Source organism: Protopterus annectens, chromosome 12.part0 (genome assembly GCF_019279795.1).
Source record: "Protopterus annectens isolate FY-2018-M chromosome 12.part0, PAN1.0, whole genome shotgun sequence".
Taxonomy (NCBI): domain Eukaryota; kingdom Metazoa; phylum Chordata; order Ceratodontiformes; family Protopteridae; genus Protopterus; species Protopterus annectens.
In genome coordinates this window covers 235,804,907-235,825,049 of record NC_056746.1, presented here as the reverse complement: position 1 = coordinate 235,825,049, position 20,143 = coordinate 235,804,907, and the positions used below count along the sequence as shown (strand labels likewise).

Below are 20,143 nucleotides of genomic sequence, written 5' to 3'. Positions count from 1 at the left end.
GCACAAGCACTTCACTGACACACAAAAATAAGTATTTCCTCCAGCAACCCCTTCAGTAGCTTGTCCAAGCATGCACAAGCACCAGAATGAAACACTTCCCCAAGCAATCCCTTCATCAATGTGTAAGTATGCACAAGATCTAAAATGACACAGTTTATTTTGCCCAGCGATCACATCAGCAGTTTGTCAAGTATGCACAAGCACAAAAATGAAATGTTTCCCCATTGATCCCTTCAGCAGTATGTTCAGATATGCACAAGCACAGAAAGGAAAAACTTCCCCCCGCAATCTCTTCATCAGCATGTCTAAGTATGCACAAGCCGTAAAATACGACATTTTATTTTGCCCAGCAATCACTTCAGATGTTTGTCCAAGCATGCACGAGCACCAAAATTAAACACTCCCCCCACCAATCCCTTCATCAACATGTCAAAGTATGCACAAGCACTAAATTTACTAAATTGACACATTTTTTGTCCAGCAATCACATCAGCAGTTTATCAAGTATGCACCAGCACCAAAATAAAACATTTCCCCACTGATGTGTTCAGATATGCACTAGCACCAAAAGGAAACAGTTTCCCCACCAATCCCTGCATCAGCATGCCTAAGTATGCACAAGCACATGTGGGTTGGAGGCACACATCAATAAGGGTTTCCAAACAGATTCACTCTTTTTACAAGTTCCACAACCCCTTCAGGTCCCCACACTCTCTGCACCTCCTTATGTTTGTGCATTGTGGCTGTATGTACTGCTTCCCTGACTTTCCAATGATGAACTGTGGTTCAAATCAGCTTCTAATCTAGAGCAGTTCAGCTCTTATTTAGGACAATCCAGTACCCGCTTTTCTTTTTGAAAGAAAGCATTTAATAATCTCCCAAAACACCCTATCTCTGGACAAGAGTAGGTAAAATACAGAGAATCTGCTTCCAGCACAGGCCCCCGAAAACAACTAGGAAAGCAATAATAAAACTACTTACCTCAGACACACTCCACTCACAATGTTTGAGCCTCAGTCTGCTGTGAATGGATGATTAGATAAAGACCCCTTTATGGCAGTTCCACTCCTCTATGCACGGAAAGGAAACACCAATTGAGCAAATGCACCTAATTCAAGAGAGAGATGCAATTGGAGGAGGCAAAAACACCTGACTGCAACCTCCAATCGCATCTCCAATGTATTAGGCACATTTGGTGATGGACACAATGCAGGACGTATGTCGTACTGGGAAAAGTCATCATCAACGTCATCAGCTGCCTTTTTCCCCATTTTTTCTACATGGAGTCGGGGGTATCATGTTAACTGTCGTCGGCTCTCTCAATTCAGTGCCAAACTACTGCCTTCTTCAACACTCATGCCTGATTGTCACAGATCTTCTTTCACACAATCCATCCACCTCTTTGCTGGATGCCCTCGCTTCCTCTTACCTTCTTCCTGTCTGTCCCAAATCTTCCTCACCAGATTGTCTTCCACTTTTCTACACGTGCCCAAACCACTGTAATCTGTTCTCTTTGATCTTTACTGCAATTGGAGCTACTTTGGCTTCTGCTCTTATGTCCTCATTTCATCATCTGTCCCACAGTGTACATCCGACCACCTTTCTCAGGCACTTAATTTCCATCACCTCTAGCTTCTCCAACTGTTCTGCCTTTACTGCCCAGGTTTCTGTACCATACAGTAGTACGGTCGCACCACTGTCTTGTACACCTTACTTTTCAGCTACTTTGGCAGTCTTATGTCATAGACTACACTTGATACTCTATGTCAATTGCAGCCCCTCTAATTCTAGCTTTGACCTCTTCATTCAGACCACCCTTCTCCTCAACCAGCCCTCCTAGATACTTGAAGCTGTTTACCCGTTCCACAATCTTCCCTTCTATCTCTATTCTCTACTTCTTCTGATTTCCCCAGTTTGCTGCCATTACCACCATCTTATCTGTGCTTAATTTCATCCCATGTGCCTTCAGATTTGCATTCTATTCTCCTATCTATCCTTTGCTGAAGTTCTAGCTCAGAGTCTGCCTGTACTGCCATACCATCTACATACAGCAGCTTTATTGATATGTCCCCACCAACCTGTTTGCTAATGTAGTCCATCTCCAGTATGAACAGCATTGGGCTCAGAGCTGAACCCTGGTGTACACCCACTCCCACTGGGAACCCCTCTGTGAGGCCGAACAGTGTTCGTACTTGAGTCTCTGGATCCTTGTCCATAGCCTGTACTAATTCTACCAAAGTTTTTGGGACTTCAAACCACTGCAGTACTGCCCAGATCAACTTTCTTGGGACCTTGTCAGACTCTTTCTCCAAGTCTAGTAATGCCCAGTTGGACTCTCTCCTCATATCTAGCTACTTCTCAAGTATCTGTCTCAATGCAAACATTGGGTCAATTGTGCTGCATCCTAATCTGAATCCAAACTGCTCATCTCCCATCTTTCATTCTACTACTCTGTGTATCTGTTTATCAATCATTCTCACCAGAACTTTCATGCAATGTGGTAGGAGTTTGATGTCTCTGCACTGCCCACAGTTGGAGATGTCCCCTTTGTTCTTGTACATTGGCACGAGTATGCTTATTCTTCAGTCATCTGGGATATGCCTTTCTCTCCACACTGCTATTAGTACCCTCAGGAGCCATTTCTTCCCTATCTCACCCAGCATCTTTTTCATATCTGCTGTGATCAAATCTGAGCCTGTGGCTTTCCCTGACTTCATCTTCCTTAGAGCTGTTCTTACTTCTTCTAAGGTGGGCCCGTCTTCTCTCATTGCAGGCTGTTTCTGGGGCAGTACAGCTTCTTTGGGGTTTTCTTCATTCAGAAGCTGCTGGAAATACTCCTTCCATCTGCCTTTGATGTCCTGTGGAATGGTGAGCAGGTTGTTGCTGGCATCCCTTATGAAGGGTGTCTGACTATCTTCTTTATCTTCTGGCTTTGCCTTGCAACCTGCTATAGTTTCTTTGTGCCCCTTACTGAGTCACTTTCCAGAAGCTGGTACAGTGCCTCTGATACCCTGTTCTTTGCTACTGCAACTTCTTCCTTAGCTTCTTTGTTAGCCAACCAGTAGTCCTTCCTAGCCTGGTCAGTCTTTTCTATCTCCCACTTCTTCCTGCACTCCTTCTTTCTTTTGATGACGTCCTGGACTTCTGCTTCCACCACCAGCTTTCCTTATGTACCTTATTTCCATACCTGGCTCTGCCACATATCTTTTCTGTACTCTTAACACATGCTGTTTTTAGGCACTGCCACTATTCTTCAGCTCCACCTATTTCCTCCTCTTCCTGGGGTGCTACAGCCCTGAGTAATTCCTTGAACTGCTATACTTTCTCTCCTGTCATCTTCCAGGTCTTCAGCCTGGTCTCTATTGACCTTAAAAAAAATATTACTAGACAACCGGATCTTCAGTAAGTAATCTCGGGCTACAGAAATGTTAACTCTAGATGGGATTTTTCGTAGTTTACAGTGATCCCCAGCTAGGAGCAAATTTGAAGAATGTAGTTCCTTGCCCGAAGCAGTAGATGCCTGGTGGTTGCGGTAATGAGTCAGTCATCTAGGTATAGAAACACACAGAATCCTTGCAGTCTGAAGTGGTTGCTACCACTGCTGTGCATATGGTGAACACCCTGGGGGCCATGGTGAAACCAAAGGGCAGGGCTCTGAACTGATAATGACTGGCTCCCACCCAGAAGCGCATGAATCTTCTGGAGCGTTTGTCTATTTTTATGTGATAATACGCATCCTGAAGATCTACTGAGCCCATCCAATCACCTTTCCCCAAGAACAGAAGTATAGACTGAACCGTGACCATCCAGAAATTGTTCAAGACACTGCAATCCAAAATAAATCGCCAGTTCCCATTTTTTTTGGCACTAAAAAGAATCTTGAGTACACTCCCAATCCCATCTAGTCTGGTGGGACTGCTTGGATGACTCCTTTTGTCGAGCAGTTTTTGAATTTCTAAAACTGCTGCATCCCTGTGACTGGGTGGAGTGTTTGGGATTCTCTTTGGTTGTTTGGGTTGTTTGGAAAAGAGAATATTGCAACCTCTGGTTATAATCCTCTGCACCCAGTTGTCCTTTACTTACATTTAGCCAGGCAGGTAGGTGCAGGGATAGTCGTCTCCTGACTGCCTCCAGAGGGCAGCAATCTGGCTTCAATTCAGCGGCGCTGATAAGAGTTACTAGGGAACGAATCCCTGGAACCCTGATTTTGTGGGCCACCTCTGCCTCTAGCATGGCATCTTCCATTCTAACTCCCCCCTCTGCCCCAAGGGGAGTCATTACCACATGAGTCCTGGAAAGGCCCTTGGGACTTTTTGAACCATAGCTTTCCACTCCTCTGGTTCCTGGAGTAGGGCCATTGAGGAGTGGAAAAGTGAACTCCCATGGCAGAAAGGGTCTTTCCACCCTTCCCACATCTGGCAAGGGTCTCTTTAACTTTGGGGCAAAAAAGGGATGCTCTGTCAAAGGGAGCATTGACAAAAGAAAAATTAAATGGCTCCTCAACTCACATAAGTGCATCCAGGCATGTCTCCTCATGGCTACACTAGAACCCGCTGGCCTAGTCATCACTTCAGCTGTGTATGCAATGAGCCTCATGAACAAATTACAAACTGAATCAAGGGTTACCAGCTGGGAAGCTACTTTATCCTGAACTTCCTCAGCTATGGTTCTTGTTAGAGTGTCTGATAGCTCCTTTATCAGATCTCAATGAAGCCTGGTGAAATGTGCCATGACATTTAAGGATCTAAGCTCGAAGGTCACTGAAGTGTATACATGCTTCCCGAATCTCTCCATTGTCCTAGACTCTTTATTAGGAGGATGGATAGTAGGACTTCCATTAGCAAGTTCCTTTTTAGTGGCTGCAGTAATCATCATGGCACCTACTGGTACCGCTTTAACCCAATGTTGCTGATCAGTTGTAGCTGACAAAATATAGTCTGGTCTCTTGGGGATTAGTTTGATGGAATCAGGAATCTTCCAAGCCCACTGCACAATCAACTTAATTAAATCATTAGCGAGCAGAGAGCTCCAAGAAGTAGATGGTCGGGCATGGAAAGCCTCCAGGTATACTGACTCCTCTGAGGAAGGCTGTTGGGAAGTCCAGCCATCCTCTGCTTCAGGATGTCTAGAACCTTCCCCTTCATCAAAGTTAGTATCTTCTGTGCAAGACTCTTCAGTGGAGTCCATGTGCTTCCTCTTGCATTTTCTCTTCAGGGGGTATCTCCTCGGTGGGATGGGCCAGAGAGGTGTCCAAACAGGACATGATGCCATGGTTGAATCCTGAGGTTTCCATGTCCACTGTCCTGAGGTGGAGGCTGGAGGTAGCTCTGGGTGAGAGGAAGGGCATGGATGCTGTTCCGAGGAGAGAGGTAATGACTGTGCGCCCGTACTGGTCAAGGCCCGCTCCATGGCCTGGAAAGCATTCCCCTGCAGTGAAATGGGAGCCTGGAATCAAAATAGACTCTTTTGAAACCATGGTCACATTCTGCACCAAGGTAGCTGCCCCCGAACCCGAAGCCAGAGTCGAACTTAAGTGTGCCAAAGCCCCGAGAAGTATGAAAGGCTCTGACAAAATCTGTGTCAATCCACACTCCCTGAAACCAACAACAAAACTTTGACCCGTAGAGGTCTCCAGTTCCAACAGAACAGAAGAGCACCGGGTAGTCATCGGCACTGGAGAAAAAAGATCTCACCAGCACCGATGCAGCTGACACCAGGACTGTTGGAACTGGTAACTTTGAAGGCTCAGCTGGAGTCAGAGGAGGAATGAGAACTAGTTTAGAGACATGTAAAGCTCCAGAGCCAGAAGTGCTAGGAGCTGAAGAAATGGCTAATCCCCTTGCCACAAGAAGCTGGTCCACCAGCCTCAAAACTTTGGACTCTGTGAGGCACTTGGTGGAATGTACCGAAGAGACCAACGGGGACCAGGGTTTGTCCAAGAATGGGCTAGGAGGTTGGCCTACAAAGGTATCTAATGTTGGAGAATATCCTGTGTGGGGCAAATCTTTAAATGAAAACTCCTTCCTTTCCAAGACCAGTGGAACAGAGAAGGAAGGAAATGTCTGATCCGAAGTAGTAGTGGGTGCCGGAACTGTCGGTGCAGAGCTCAGCACTGATGGTACCAGTGATGGTAGCTGCTTTCCATCTGGTTCCACCAAAACTGTGGAAACCAGGGAAACCTTAGTCTTTTTTACAGGTGGTTTCAACGTGACTGTCAGAACCGAGTAGCTCCGCTTCTTGGATCCTTCATACCAGGATGAAGAGGAAGAAAAAAGGGAGCTAACATCAGTCTTGGAAGCTATAGATATGGGCTAATCAAAGCTAAATTTCATAAGACCTTTCAAGATAAGCTTATTTTTCCTTTCCTCTCTACGAGGGCCCAGTGACTAAAGCCATGCCAGATGGCACAGTCTTCTTGAAGGTGCACCAGGCCCAAGAAGTAGACACACAAGAAATGTCCATCTGAGTTCGGCAATTTGCGATCACATTTCTGGCATCTCTTGAAGCCAGAAGTACCTTTAGTCTTCTCAGCCATGTCAAAAAGGCACTCTCTCACAAGCACACAGACAGAGACGAGAAAGGAAAGTTTGATTAAGTTATTTTTCTTTTTTTAAATAACTAGAGAAAGAAAACGCACCAATGATGGTAATTACATAGAAGGAAAGGGAAAGGGGATACCAACAATGGTACGGAAGATTACAATAAAGGCAAGCAAGAAAGAGGTAGAACTACCAAAGATGGTATTCAGGAGAAAAACACAACTCAAGTTATGGAAAGAGGAGCTGGGTAAGTGAATAAAGATTTAGGGAAGCAATTACTCACTAAGGATTTTCAAAAACTAATGTAAATAACACAGTTATAACAAAAGGCTAGCTCGAGAGCTGACAGGAAAGTAACTCATCTGGCACTTAAAGCAGCAAACAAGATCATATATAATCTTGAGAAGAGCATTCTGGGTAGAGCTAAGCTTGAGATTTTTTGGAAGACGTGAGCTGGAGTAACAGTTGAGTCCATTCCGAGATATGGAACTGAACCCACAGTCAAGGATTAAGTGAAGACTGACAACATCAGATCAATTTTTTTTTTAATGGTACTATTTTAATAGTGCATAATTTTCTTTGCATGCTATAAAGTAAAGTTTTCTCAGTTATTTTTAAGTGTAAAGGGATACTAATGTAAATAGGTGCTCCTGTTTTTTTCTTTTTCCCTTCTTTTCCCCTTTCTCCTTGTTCAGTTTTAAGAAATGTAGGCACTGCAATGTAAAAAAAGAAAAAAAATCTGGTTAAAAGAAAAAGACAAAAGAAAAAAACAATGTTTTTTTTCTCATTCTTGCGTAGCAGAGGGACTGGGTTAAGACCCATAGCTTAATCTAATAAGTTTTAAGAGAAAGCAATTAAATTAAAAAGAGTATGAAATATTATAAGGCTTTTTTTCTAGTAAACAAATATATGCTTGGCAGTTTTTTGTCTGGTTCTCACTTCTCTAGGAGGCAATCTGATAAAGAGAAATGGCTTGGAGAAAATATTTTCTGAAAGCATTCAAGTGTTTTCCCAGATGAGAGAGCTATAATGATAAGACAAAACTAGATAGCACTTAGTAGAAACACATGCCATGGATAACCTTTCTCTTAGGTTATCTCAAGTGTGTGTGTGTGTGTGTGTGTGTGTGTGTGTGTGTGTGTGTGTGTGTGTGTGTGTGTGTGTGTGTGTGTGTCTGTCAGCTTGGAACATTTGTTCCTATCAGGAGGATAAAACTTCAGTATTTTAAGATATGCATAGTTTTGTGTGTTACTATTAAGTTAACAGGTTTTAGGGGGTACTGGGGCTATGTTTGTTTTTTTGACAGCTTTCAATAAAACAAAAATGTTTTATAAAATGTGACATAGGCTCAAATGGAGATGACAAGAAACAACTGTATAAAGGATTAACCTGCCAAACAGTATATGCATTTAACACAAAAACTGGAACTAGACAGTCAACAAAAAAGCTGTTATGTATAAAAGATGGGAATAAAAACTTTTCAAGAAAATTATGCTTTCTGTAATGCCTTTAAACATCAATGGTCTTGCACAGAAATACAAAAAAGAATGAATAGTGAACTATATTAAAAATGTAGAGTGCAAATAGCTATGCTACATGAGATACACTTGGAAAGAATTGAACATGTGAATGTGATAAAGAAAGGTTTTTAGGATGGATATTCAGTGGAACAAATGGGGTAAAGGAAAAGAGTAGTACTTATAGTAATTGTAAGAGGAACTCCAACAGTGATAGAAGAGGACAAAAAAGATAATAATGGCAGATTTGTAGTACTAATGGGTTACTAGCAAGGGTAGAAGATTACAGTGGCATGTGTTTATATTACACTGAAAACTGCTATAATGGAGCTTAAGAAAATTCTGGGAGAAATAATCAGCTTTCAGCAAGGAATATTACTTATAGGTGGATACTGGCATTTGATATGCAATAGTGAAGATGTGTCTGGGAGGCCCAGAAGAGAAAATATAACAAAGGATGGTAGATTTTTGAAGAAAATTATGAAAATATTTGGCATGGAAGACGTGAATTCAGTATTAGGAGTTAGGAGTGATTTTACACATTAATCCTCAAGATACAAAAACTGGGCCAGGCTAGACAGCATTTACATTTCACAGGAACATGTGCATTTAATTAAAGGTCTTGATATGCACCCAACAACTATTTCAGATCATGAGCCAATAATAACTAAAATAAAAACACAGGGTAATGAAATAAAAATAAGACACTGACGCTTTCCCACCTGTTGAAAAGAGAGGGAATTTAAGGAACGGATAGCAGAAATTATTCAGGAGCTATTAGAGAAGATAGAAATTTCTTCTAAAAATACAGCTAGGGAGTAGGATAAAATTAAAGTGCAGTTTAAAAATAGGGTGGAAATAAAAGGAAGGGAGATATGGTTAAGAAGTAATAATAATTATTTAGAGGAACTGACAAATGTTAAAGTATTGCAAAACAGGTGGAATACCCGCAGAACAAGAATAGAAGCAATTGCAGAATGCTAAACAGAAAATAAGCTATTACCTCTATAATATCCATGACTCCAGAAAATTTGCTATTAAGTAACTGTGTTTTGATAATAATGCCAGAGCAGAAAAGTTGGAAATTCTATGAAAGTCTGCATAAAGAGAGAAATATGAAAACCAAGAAAAGGTACAAGTGGAAATGTTTATGAAAGAATTAAATATGCCAAAGTTAGAGGTAGATGAAGCTCAATTACTAACAGGTAGGAAAAGAGGAGATGAGATAAAATGGTGATGTCTAAGCAATCTACAGGAAAGTTCCCAGGAATAGATGGTATTCCTGTGGAAGTTTGGAAGCTAGGAGGAAAAAAACTGATAAAGCTCTGGAAGGTTTTGTTTAACAGTATTTTAAGAGGAGAAGAAGCACCAACATCCTGGAAGAATGCAGCTGTAGCTGTAATATGTAATACAGTAAAGATCCATCAGATCCAGCTTCATATAGGCCCACTTCAATACTAAGCCATGATTATAAAGTGTTTATGTCTATAATGGTTTAAAGAATAGCAAAGTGATGCCAAAAATGATAGATATGGAGCAATGAGGTTTTGTGGAGGGAGGCAAACATTTGACATAACAGAACATTGATGATCCAGAGGGAAGCATAATGTAATAAAATACTACTGCATTTGGCATAGTAAGCTGGTACTTTATGAGCAGGGCAATGGAAGCATCTGCATTCCCTGATAACATTAGGAGGATACATGAGGGATTGGAGATGAATGTTAAAGTGGGTGAGGTCCTCTCTGATAACTTCTGCTTGAGTAGAGGAACCAGGCAGGGGGGTGCCCTCTCTCCCCTTTGTATTTGCATTATATTTAGAACCACTGGCAAAGAAAATAAGTGACTCAGAAATCCAACGATATTATTGGTATGGTAGTCAAGAAAAGCTGACTCTAATTGGAGATGATATAATTCTATACCTGACCAAACATGAAAGGGACTTTACAGTGATGTGGAACATTTTCAGACTGTTTCAAATCTTTTTTTGGGATACAAAATTAATTAAGCTAACACAAAGGCAATAGAGGTAAATTATGTGCTCACGCGAATTAGTTCAGCAATATCCATATTTATGGTGATCTGATAAAATGAAATATTTAGGAATATGGATTAAAAATTACTCCGATGTGTCAGCTAAGGATATGTGGGAAGGGACTAAAAAAAAAGATAATACAAAAACAGAAAGCAGAAGCTTTATTATATGAATATCAGTAGTAAGATACAAGCAGTTAAAATGTTTTTAATCCCCTTAGTCTTATACACAGGTGAGGCGTATTTTTATCAACCAGAGAAGAATTTGTGGATAGCAAGTAATAAAGACCTGAAGGATTTTATCTGGGAGGGGAAGATGACAAGAGTCAAGTGGGATAAGATGATTCTTCCAATGCAGAACAAGGCAGATTGGGATTACTTGATTTGGAGGGGTAGTTCAGAGCAACACAGTTAAGGCTCCAATACATAGCACAAGAAGAACATTATAATTCAAAGTGAGAAGGGATGATGAGGAAACAGGGGAAGCTCAAGAAACAATGACAGACTGGGATTTTGGATACAAACCTTTAAGGAGAATAACAATAAACATACAGAATGTTATAAAGTTGCAGAAAGTATTCTAAGAACTAAGGCAACAGGGGAATGGAGAAAGGAGATTCTGCCAATAAGGATAACAGCAATTAGGGACACAGACAATAGCCAAGAGGAGGATGGAATTTATTGGAGAAAATTTGCAAAGGAACCAGGATGTTGGGAGCAAATAACTAGAGAGGGAAATATAATAGAATGGGAAGACTCTGAGAATTTACTTGGACTGCAAGTTAGAGATTGCCTTCCCTATCAATGACTGATATCAGAGTATAGACAAAGAGAAAGAAATGGGGGAGTCCTAAATGAAAGACCAGCAAAAGTAGAGTTTTTATTAAAATCTAGAACAGTAGCTGATGCTAAAAAAGGAATAATTAGTAGAGCACATAAAATATTGCATGATAATGATAACTACACAAATCAAGTCAGAGGAGGTTAGAAAGGATTAGGAAGAGAGACTGGATAAGCAATTCACAAAGAAGCAATGGGGGATATATGTATGTCTCCCAAATATGCCACAAAGTCTAGAGGATTTAGGATATTTGCATGGAAGAGCTTACATAGGTATTTTTGTACCCCAAGTATACTCCAAATATTTTTTCCTCAGGTAGACAGTTGGAGGTGTAATGGGAAGAAAGAAGTAACTGGGAACATATTTCTGGGAGTGTAATGAGTTAGCAGACTTTTAAGATTCCCTGCAGACAGCTTTGTCAGAGATACTGGGTAAGCAAATTGGTGCTTTGCCAGAGATGGCCTCCACCTGTCACCTTTGAGGTTTCGGATCTTGGCCAAGGCTCTTACCTCCCCCATTGTGCCTTTTTTAGGCTATGTCCCAAAGACAAATCTTCCAACATAAAAGATCTATCAAAAAGCAAATGCTAGGAGCCTTAACCTGAAAATGTACACACTTGGGGCTCTCCTCACACTGGAAGATGCCAATGTCTGTGCGGTCACTGAATTTTGGTTCAGGGCTGTGGAGAGTAACCCTGTCTTACCAGGAAAAACCTCATTCCACACTTTCTGAGCCCAAAACGAGGTTGGAAAGACTATGGATGGTGGAGTCTCTATCTTCATTAAGGACAGGCACATATCCAGACTGGTTACTGTACAATAAGTGGTGTAATGATTTTATTAAGTACTGTTTTGGGTGTCAAGTTGAGAAAAATGTCAATTGCTGGCTATACAACTTTCCAACACAGGATGGAATTGGTAACAATATCTAAACTTTCATTTATAATGAAAGTTTTAGCACTGGGGTTGAGTGGGTGAGTGGGTGAGTGAGTGAGTGAGTGAGTGAGTGAGTGAGTGAGTGAGTGAGTGAGTGAGTGAGTGAGTGAGTGAGTGAGTGAGTGAGTGAGTGAGTCTTCATATGTTCATAGTTAATTGTTAGATTAATGACCCATGGAAGCCTTTTTAAGCCTAGCCATATTGCCCAAGGGTGAAACTCAAACTCCGTACTTTGTGTTTGTAAGGTAAATACGTTAACCGTTATGCCAACTTTCAACCCTAAAACCACAGGACTTTCACACATCTCCAATATTTTTGTATTCCAGGGACAGGAAACTTTTTTGAGATAAGGAGTAAAAAGGATCAAGGTTTACAGGTAGATATTAGTCAAGCAGTTTGCAGACTATTACACTCCTAACCAAGACCAAGAAGGCACCCTAAGATGAGAACCCAACCTTGTACTTTGTGTCTGTGAAGTAAGCATGCAAACCACTATGCCAACCCCCAACCCTCTGTGTTTGTGTGTGCGAGTGTTCTTGGGTGAGGGCTAGAGTAAGGCCAAGGTAAGGGGGTTGCTTTAGCATTATGCTTACATGTGCGCATGTGTGTTGTATGACTGTGTGTTTTGAAATGGTATTATTAGAGAAAGTGTGTTAACTGAGCTAAAGTACAGGGTTGGAGTGTGTTAAAGCACATGAGGAGGTTATAGAGAACTGTTTGGTAAAGTGATTTGCTCAGAGTATCACAATAAGCAAATGGAGGTTGAGTGAATCAAACTCTTGACTACAGGAAGCAGTTTGTTAGGCCAGAGCCATAATTTTCTGTGCATCCAGACAGTACATATCTTCAGAAACACATACACATGTGCATACAATTATACAGGTATGCAGTAAGCAGCAGGTGTGCATAGTTCAGATATTACCACACACCCAGATACACAGTGAGGTATGGGCATGATGTGTCATGTCCGGATACAAAACAGGCATTTGTTTTTCTTTTTCTTCTTTTCTAAAAGTCATTGTTACCATTTATGCCCTTTTGTGAGGTACGGGCATAGCTGTGGCAAGGCTGTTGCCCAGGCAAGCATCATAATGTTTTCTCATTAAAACTCTAAGCTAACCATAGTCTATATATGCCTGCAAGGTCCTAAAGGTTGCATATGCAATGGAGCTTTGGGATGGCTCCTGACTCACCATGTGAGTGATGGTACTTGTCCCAGCCTCATCCGTCTCTTGAAGGTAAACATTTCTTGTCCATCTCAGGACTTCCTGGGATTGTAAGCACAATACACATCTTGGAACACGCACTGCCAACCTTCTCTTCTAGTACAGGCATGCAGACGCTACTTCATTCTCACTCCCTATTCATCTCTTCCAGTGCCCATGTTGAATGAATCATGGTCAAGGCTTCATGTACCATGACGCAAATGTAGCTACACATGTTTATGAGGAAAGTACTACACTATAAATTTCATGGTATAACTGTAGAAGAAGTGAAGAGATACTGGGAAAAAGTTAATGTCAGGTAAATAAAATCTTCCGAGACATCCATTATTAATGGTGGAACATGTGCCAGTCAGATTCTTTTGTGTTACATTTATATACAAGGCATCGAGTACAACCTTTCTCTTTTGCATCATTTTGTATTTCGCAAATCTCATCCAAGGCACTATTGCATGTATTGCAATCAAAGAAGCTTATTTATGTCATTACAAAAATAACACTTTGGTGAGAGCAAGAAGAAAGTCAAATGATCTTCATGGAATTGGGTAACAACCCTATATGAAGATCTTCATCATTGTTTATTATTTTATTCTATTAATAATAATAATAATAATAATAATATAATAATAATAATAATAATAATAATAACAATAGAACACTTTGCAAACTGTATGACTGCTGTTTTTAATACAGCTGTCCTCACTGTGTGAGTGGTGCTGATCCATGAAGAACATGGCAGAAGGCTTTGTATAACTGCATGGCAAATGAGTATTTTCTTCACAGTTATGTTGCCCAGTAGTTAGAAACCCATGGCTACAACACCGTTCCTTTTCCAATATTCTACACAACTATAGCACCATTCTGCAAAGTTGATACCTAGCACCATCTCCAGTTAAACAAACAGAATCTTAGCTAGTAATGCATTTCAACTGGCCACTTTCCTAGCATAATGGCCTAGTTAAAACCATTATCTTTATACAAGACATAAAACTTGTTACAAATGACCACTTTTAAAACCATAGGGAATTGTATAAGCTATTTAACGATGGGACAATATCTCCAAGCTTCCAGTGGTTTGTGCATCAGGCATAAGCCTTGTAGTTCATCACATTAACATGAATATAACACACATCCTGTCATTTTATATGGGCAACAATTTTCATCAGCAAAACTCCAGTTAACTTCAGTTATCAAGCATAATTTGCAAGTGCATTCTCAAATCTAGGTTATCTGTGCATTTGCTACATTCAAGACATTCTATACAGTTTACTAAACTGATCAGAAAATAAAATAACTTGTTTTAAAGTCTCACAATTTACCTCCTGAACAAGGCTTTTGATGAGTCGGTTTGCATTCTGCAGATCCTCTAGATCTCCACTGCTCAGAAGTCGGGATAAAAGCTACCAGAAAGGAAAATAAAATGTGAGTCCAACAGCTGAACACAAGCAATTTTTTTATAGAAGTTACATTAAAATAATCAATTTTCCAGCTGAACAATAAAAAGCACTAAGAACGCCTACATATATTTAAAAAACAATGCCAAAACAGAAGGACTGGGAACACAAGCTGCACATGGAGTACAACATCACTGAATGCCACCATAAAGAAGTGGAACAGCAATGCAAACTATGCATCCCTCTGTGTCATCTGGGAAAAAATGCTACTACAGCAAAAAATTGCAAAACTACAAAAAATATGCAACACATTAATGCAAGCCACTGAAAAGAAATACATTTGTTTTACTATAATGTCCTGTTCAAGCAGAGGATTTTTTTCTTTGCATGAAGCCAAAACATTGGAGTAAAAACTGAAATGCTTATGGTACTGATACAGGTAGCACATCCTGATAGATGCATATCTTGGTTTATCCCCTGACAAACTAAATATGGATTATAGTGCATAAAAAGGCTGAGTTGTTAAACAAAGGTAAGGTCCCATCTGTGTGAGGTGATGGTAGCTCAGGTCAATGTAAAAGTTCCCTGAGGACTTAGCAAAAAGAGTTTTTTATTTGGATAACCCACATATGCCATTTACATAATCTTACATTACTTTTACAACAATTTCAATATTTGCACAACATTTAAAGTATTTAAAATATTTATAATATTTTTAATATATACAATATAAATATGAAGCAATATAACGCCTTCTCAAGACACCAAAATACAAAACTTAATTAATTATTCCCAACCCTTTTTTTCCATAACCAAAATTTTATCTTCTACAAAATGTCCGCAAGAGTCTATATTTTATTAAACAAAACTTCTTTTAATCTTTCATTTCAGATTTCCCTTTTCACCCAAAACATTATTGTATCAATTATTTCCCTCATACCATCATATTCTTTCCCATAATGTTGACACAAAATCATATTTATGTTCACACCTTCTGCCTTTTTCATGCTTTTAAGAATATTTTCTTTACATACTCAATCCCAAACTTTCTTTGTCCTTTCACATCCAAAAAACATGTTCTGCCGCTTCTATTTCACTGTAATGCATACACAGTCTAGCACACATTCTCTCACATAACATACTTCCTTTTACAGGTAATTTGTTAATCGATAGTCTCCATAACACACCAAAATCTTGACTTTCTTTTCCTTTTAACCTAAACTACCTCATTTCCCAATCCTTCTCAATGGGTAATACAACAAAAATTATTTATCACATTATGATACCATTCTTTCCTATTTTTCTAATTCTTCTGTATTTAGTTTCCATTGCAGTTTTTTCTGGTATTCTTTGACTTCTTCATACATAAACTTTTTTCCTTTTTTTTTCCTGTTTTCATTTTATCTAAAATAACCATAATTAACTGCAAACTATTTTGCAATCAAGCTATTTTGTCTGTCTTTCTACATGTCAACACCCAGTATAAGTGCAAAGATGCTATATACACAATAGGATGCATTAATCTTAACCCTCCTTTTTCTTCTTCCAGGTATAGAATCACCATTTTACTGGGTTTACTCTTGACCCCCATATGACACTAAAAACTAACTGCATTATTTCGCTTTCGTTTTACTTGGACGTGTGTGTGATATATATATATATATATATATATATATATATATATATATATATATATATATATAAATATATAAATATATATAATCTTTTCCAGAAAGCACTTATTCCTTTTATTTTTTTTTTAATTTTTCAAACACTGCCTCCCACTATTTCCTTACTTCTTCCATTTTACCAAACACTATTCCAATTAATTTCTTATATTTTTAACACGTTTATTGAATATCACTTAGGACATAGGCAACCATACACTTATATGAAAGAAAGGAAACCACGTTAACATGTTCAGTTACAAACACTATTTTATACAATTACCATCAATCCCATATTGCATAAATTGCTTAATCCCTGCCTTCCCTTAAACCTCACTCCTCCTGCAAAACATTATTCTGTATGCGTTGTTCCTACAATTTCATTTTTTCTATGTAATTTGCTCCTATCATTTTCTAAAGAGCTCACTTCCAATTACTTTATCTATGTTATAATATTCACTACTTCAAATACAGTTCGTTTAGACTTTGAGTTCTGTTATCTAGTAATTGCTTTTTTGGCAGCCACTAGACTTAAACTAAACAAGGCCTACTACCAGGCCTGCCACTTTCTCGTGCCTCTCACATCGACCAAGTCACTACCCATAGCACCACATTGCAGTTGCATGATGACTGCCATTAACATGACTGTGATCATTTACCATGCAACCTACTTCCTAGCATGTCAGTGTTGTGCTGGTCCACATGCATACCTAATCAGCTTTGAGCCACATTGCTCTAATTTGTCCGCATTATTTAATGCAATGCTGTGGTCTTACACATATTTTTCAATGCCAAGTTTAATTTTTTTTTCTTTTGTTATTTTACCACTATACTTTTACTTTCATAGGTTGATGGTGACTTGCATTCAGGCCAGAAAGACAACATGGGAAGCAGACTATTTTACATTGGTCTAGGCATGCATGTTTACAAAAGCATTGAAGAGCCTCATAGCTGTTATAAGAACAGTGTGAGCAGGGGGATTCTCTTTCCTGCTGTCCCGTCAAAACTATACAAGCTCCTTTGCATGCTGTAGCATCACATCATGGAGCTAGTATTTAATTCATGAGACCGACACCTGTGATACTCCTAATCTGTCCCTTGTCAGATGCTAAAAGGCCCTTATACCAAAGATGGATAATGCTACACAAACCTTAACCTGTGCTTAACATCTATAACTTTACAAAACAAAAACAAAGCAATTCTTTTTGTTTTTAAACACTGTCCAGTAGGACAGCCATTACACACATCCCTGTTGTTTCCATGTAAGAACAGCCATATGGCTACTAACTCCCATACGAAGTCCCTGTCCAAAAAAATAACAGTTGTCAATGCCCTGGCCATAGCAGTGATGGTATGTCAGCTGCTGACAGAGCCTCCTCTGTGACATGGATGGAAACAATATACAATATAGTGGACAATGGTTCCAAAAGCAGAAAATCCTGATGTTCTTGTGTTAATTCTATATGTCACTGAATTGCTCCACCATGCGTAATTTTGTCATTTGCATATGAGATAACACACATTAGCATGTTCACACTCATTTGCATAATATCATGCAGTTATTTGCATATAATGCATACTGCACTACTTCCCCAGTAACATGACTGCAATATGTGTCTCTAAATCACTCTCTCCATGCATGATGAAACTCATTGCACTATTGATTGCACAGCTATAGTGGGCTCATCTAGTATCTGGTGCAGCTCCCCAATCTATCCAAACCAGGTTCATTCCCATTCATCAAGACCCTCAGCATAAAGTATGTTGCAGAGCAAAAAATAAATAAATAAAGCTTCATTCTTCCACACCTGTGACTCATAACTTTAACATACAAAACTTGTTTCTGCTTTTAAGTACTGTAGCAAACTGCTTGCTACAAGTTACTATCTACACATACAAATGAAATGCTGAAGTGCATTTCTGTGAAATGAATGTAGGTACTGCACTACCTATCAATCACTCGCCATCTCCCAATCACACCCCCTAACATCCTGAGTCACGGGCAGCTGCCCCCTTTGTCTCACCCTCGCTATATTTCTGATTTCTCTTAACAATGTGCACTAAAAGTTAAGTTAATGAATACCCCCTAAACATATAAAATACATACCAATATAGAAAAAACAGACAAAATGTAAAAGAAGTGTAAAAAAACCTATGGTGTGAAAAATAATTTAAAGACTATAAAATCTAAGGTGGTTTAGTGAACTGGTGGCACTGAATTTCATCAAAATAGTGTATATCCCATATAAGAGGTTCTCTGGTTTGATTCTCGGCTAGAGTGCCTTCTGTGTGGAGTCTGCATGTCCTCCCTGTGGTCGAGTGACATTTAAAGACATGCAGGTAGGTGCATGTGTGAATGGGTGTGCCTTCTTTGAAGGTTGGGCATCGGGCTGGCACCTCGGAACCGTACAAATCCACTGCCAATCATTAGCGGACCGGAATTCCGCTGTGGCAACCCCTAACTGGAAAAAGCCGAAAGAAGACTGAGTGTATATCCCATATAATCTGAGTTCACTTATAAGTTTAGGGCATGTAAGGCTTGGGTGTGGAGGATGGGAGTGAGCAGTCAGTGTCATTTTGCTCATTCTTTGGGGAAGGAGGTAGTGGGTCCTCTGCACTACTGCTCTCAGCTGAACGGCTGAGGCATTGCAGGGACATAACTATGATGTCAGGACAGCACATGGACATCACATCAGGAAACAAGCTGAGAGGTATGAGAAGGTCTAATTTTTCAGAGTCTAGTGATCTGTGGCACTAATCTGCTTACCAGCTGCCATAGGTGAAAGATAGGCCTAAAAAGATTTATTTATTTAATTTTTATTTAACATTTGTTTACCGGGAAAGTCTGACTTGGAATGAGACAATTTTCAGAGGAGGTCCAGGGAGAAATGCTCCAGACGCATGTCTTTGTAATGTGGGAGAAAACTGGAGCACCCAGAGGAAAGCCACACGAATGCAGGGAGGACATGCAGACTCTGCACAGAAGGCACGCCAGCTGAGAATCGAACCAGAGAACCCCTTGCTGTGAGACGACAATGCAATCGCTGCACCACTGTGCCGTCTGCAGACTGGTAGTATAGCTTGTTCCCTTCTACCTGATCGCTGCCTCTGAGGAACAAATGGGCCCATGAAGCTCTCTGTTCTGGGAACAAATACACCACAGGGCTCTCATCCAGCCTTGAGTATGACTGGACCTGTCTCTCACCTCAGATGAATGACTGGACTAAAGAGATGAGGAAGATGAGCCATTGGGGCCAATTGGCCAGGATAAAATAAAAGAGTAGTGTACTTTCAGTGCCTGCTTCCAAAAGGAAATGGTGAAGAGTTACAAATGAGGTAGGAGTTAAATGATGAAATGCCCATTCAGTACAATTCAGAGTGAAGGGAGGTCTCTATAAAGAAACTACACTATTATGAGAGTTACACAGTGAGTAAAGATTGTTTGTGGGAGAAAAGAGGTGAGTCAAGAGCGGGCAAAACTTGAGAAAAAATAATTTGTAAATAGTTGTAGCATAAAGAAAGAAGATTAAGATTATTAGGAAATAATTAGTGGAAAGCAGTAGGTCGGAGTGTTATGTGAGTGGATGTGGCAGGTTAATAAAGCATCAAATTTTGTTCAAGACTTTCCAAAGGATACTTTAGTTCTTAGAGTTGTCTAAAGTAATAAGAAAAAAGTAATATTCCAGTTTCAGACTAAGAATGATTTAGCAAAACTCGGTGTTGGATGAAAGGAGACAAGGACAGCCTAAGCTGTGGGAGAACTTTAATGTATGTGCATTAAATATAAGGCTCTACTCAAGAGCACCTAGGTATTTATAGGTGTAAACTTACTCAATAGCATGTAAAAAGTAGAACTATGCAATCTTTAATAACAAAATAGACACAAACCATGTAAACAAGTAAAAAAAATGGTTAAAAACAGCCCTATTTGGTATTCTTTTTGCCTAATGTCTACTGACTGTAAAGCTTCCCTTGATCAGATTTAGCCTATTT

At 39.7% G+C, this 20,143-nt stretch overlaps 1 protein-coding gene across 1 annotated transcript in view; it reads right to left on the bottom strand.

Annotated features, from left to right (window-relative positions):
- Positions 1-20,143, bottom strand: part of LOC122816478 (ADP-ribosylation factor-binding protein GGA1-like) — a 1,452,484-nt gene that overhangs the window by 784,057 nt on the left and 648,284 nt on the right. Inside the window, exon 7 of the mRNA XM_044089299.1 lies at positions 14,409-14,489. Coding sequence (XP_043945234.1) covers positions 14,409-14,489 — 81 coding nt within the window. The remainder of the gene's footprint in view (positions 1-14,408; positions 14,490-20,143) is intronic.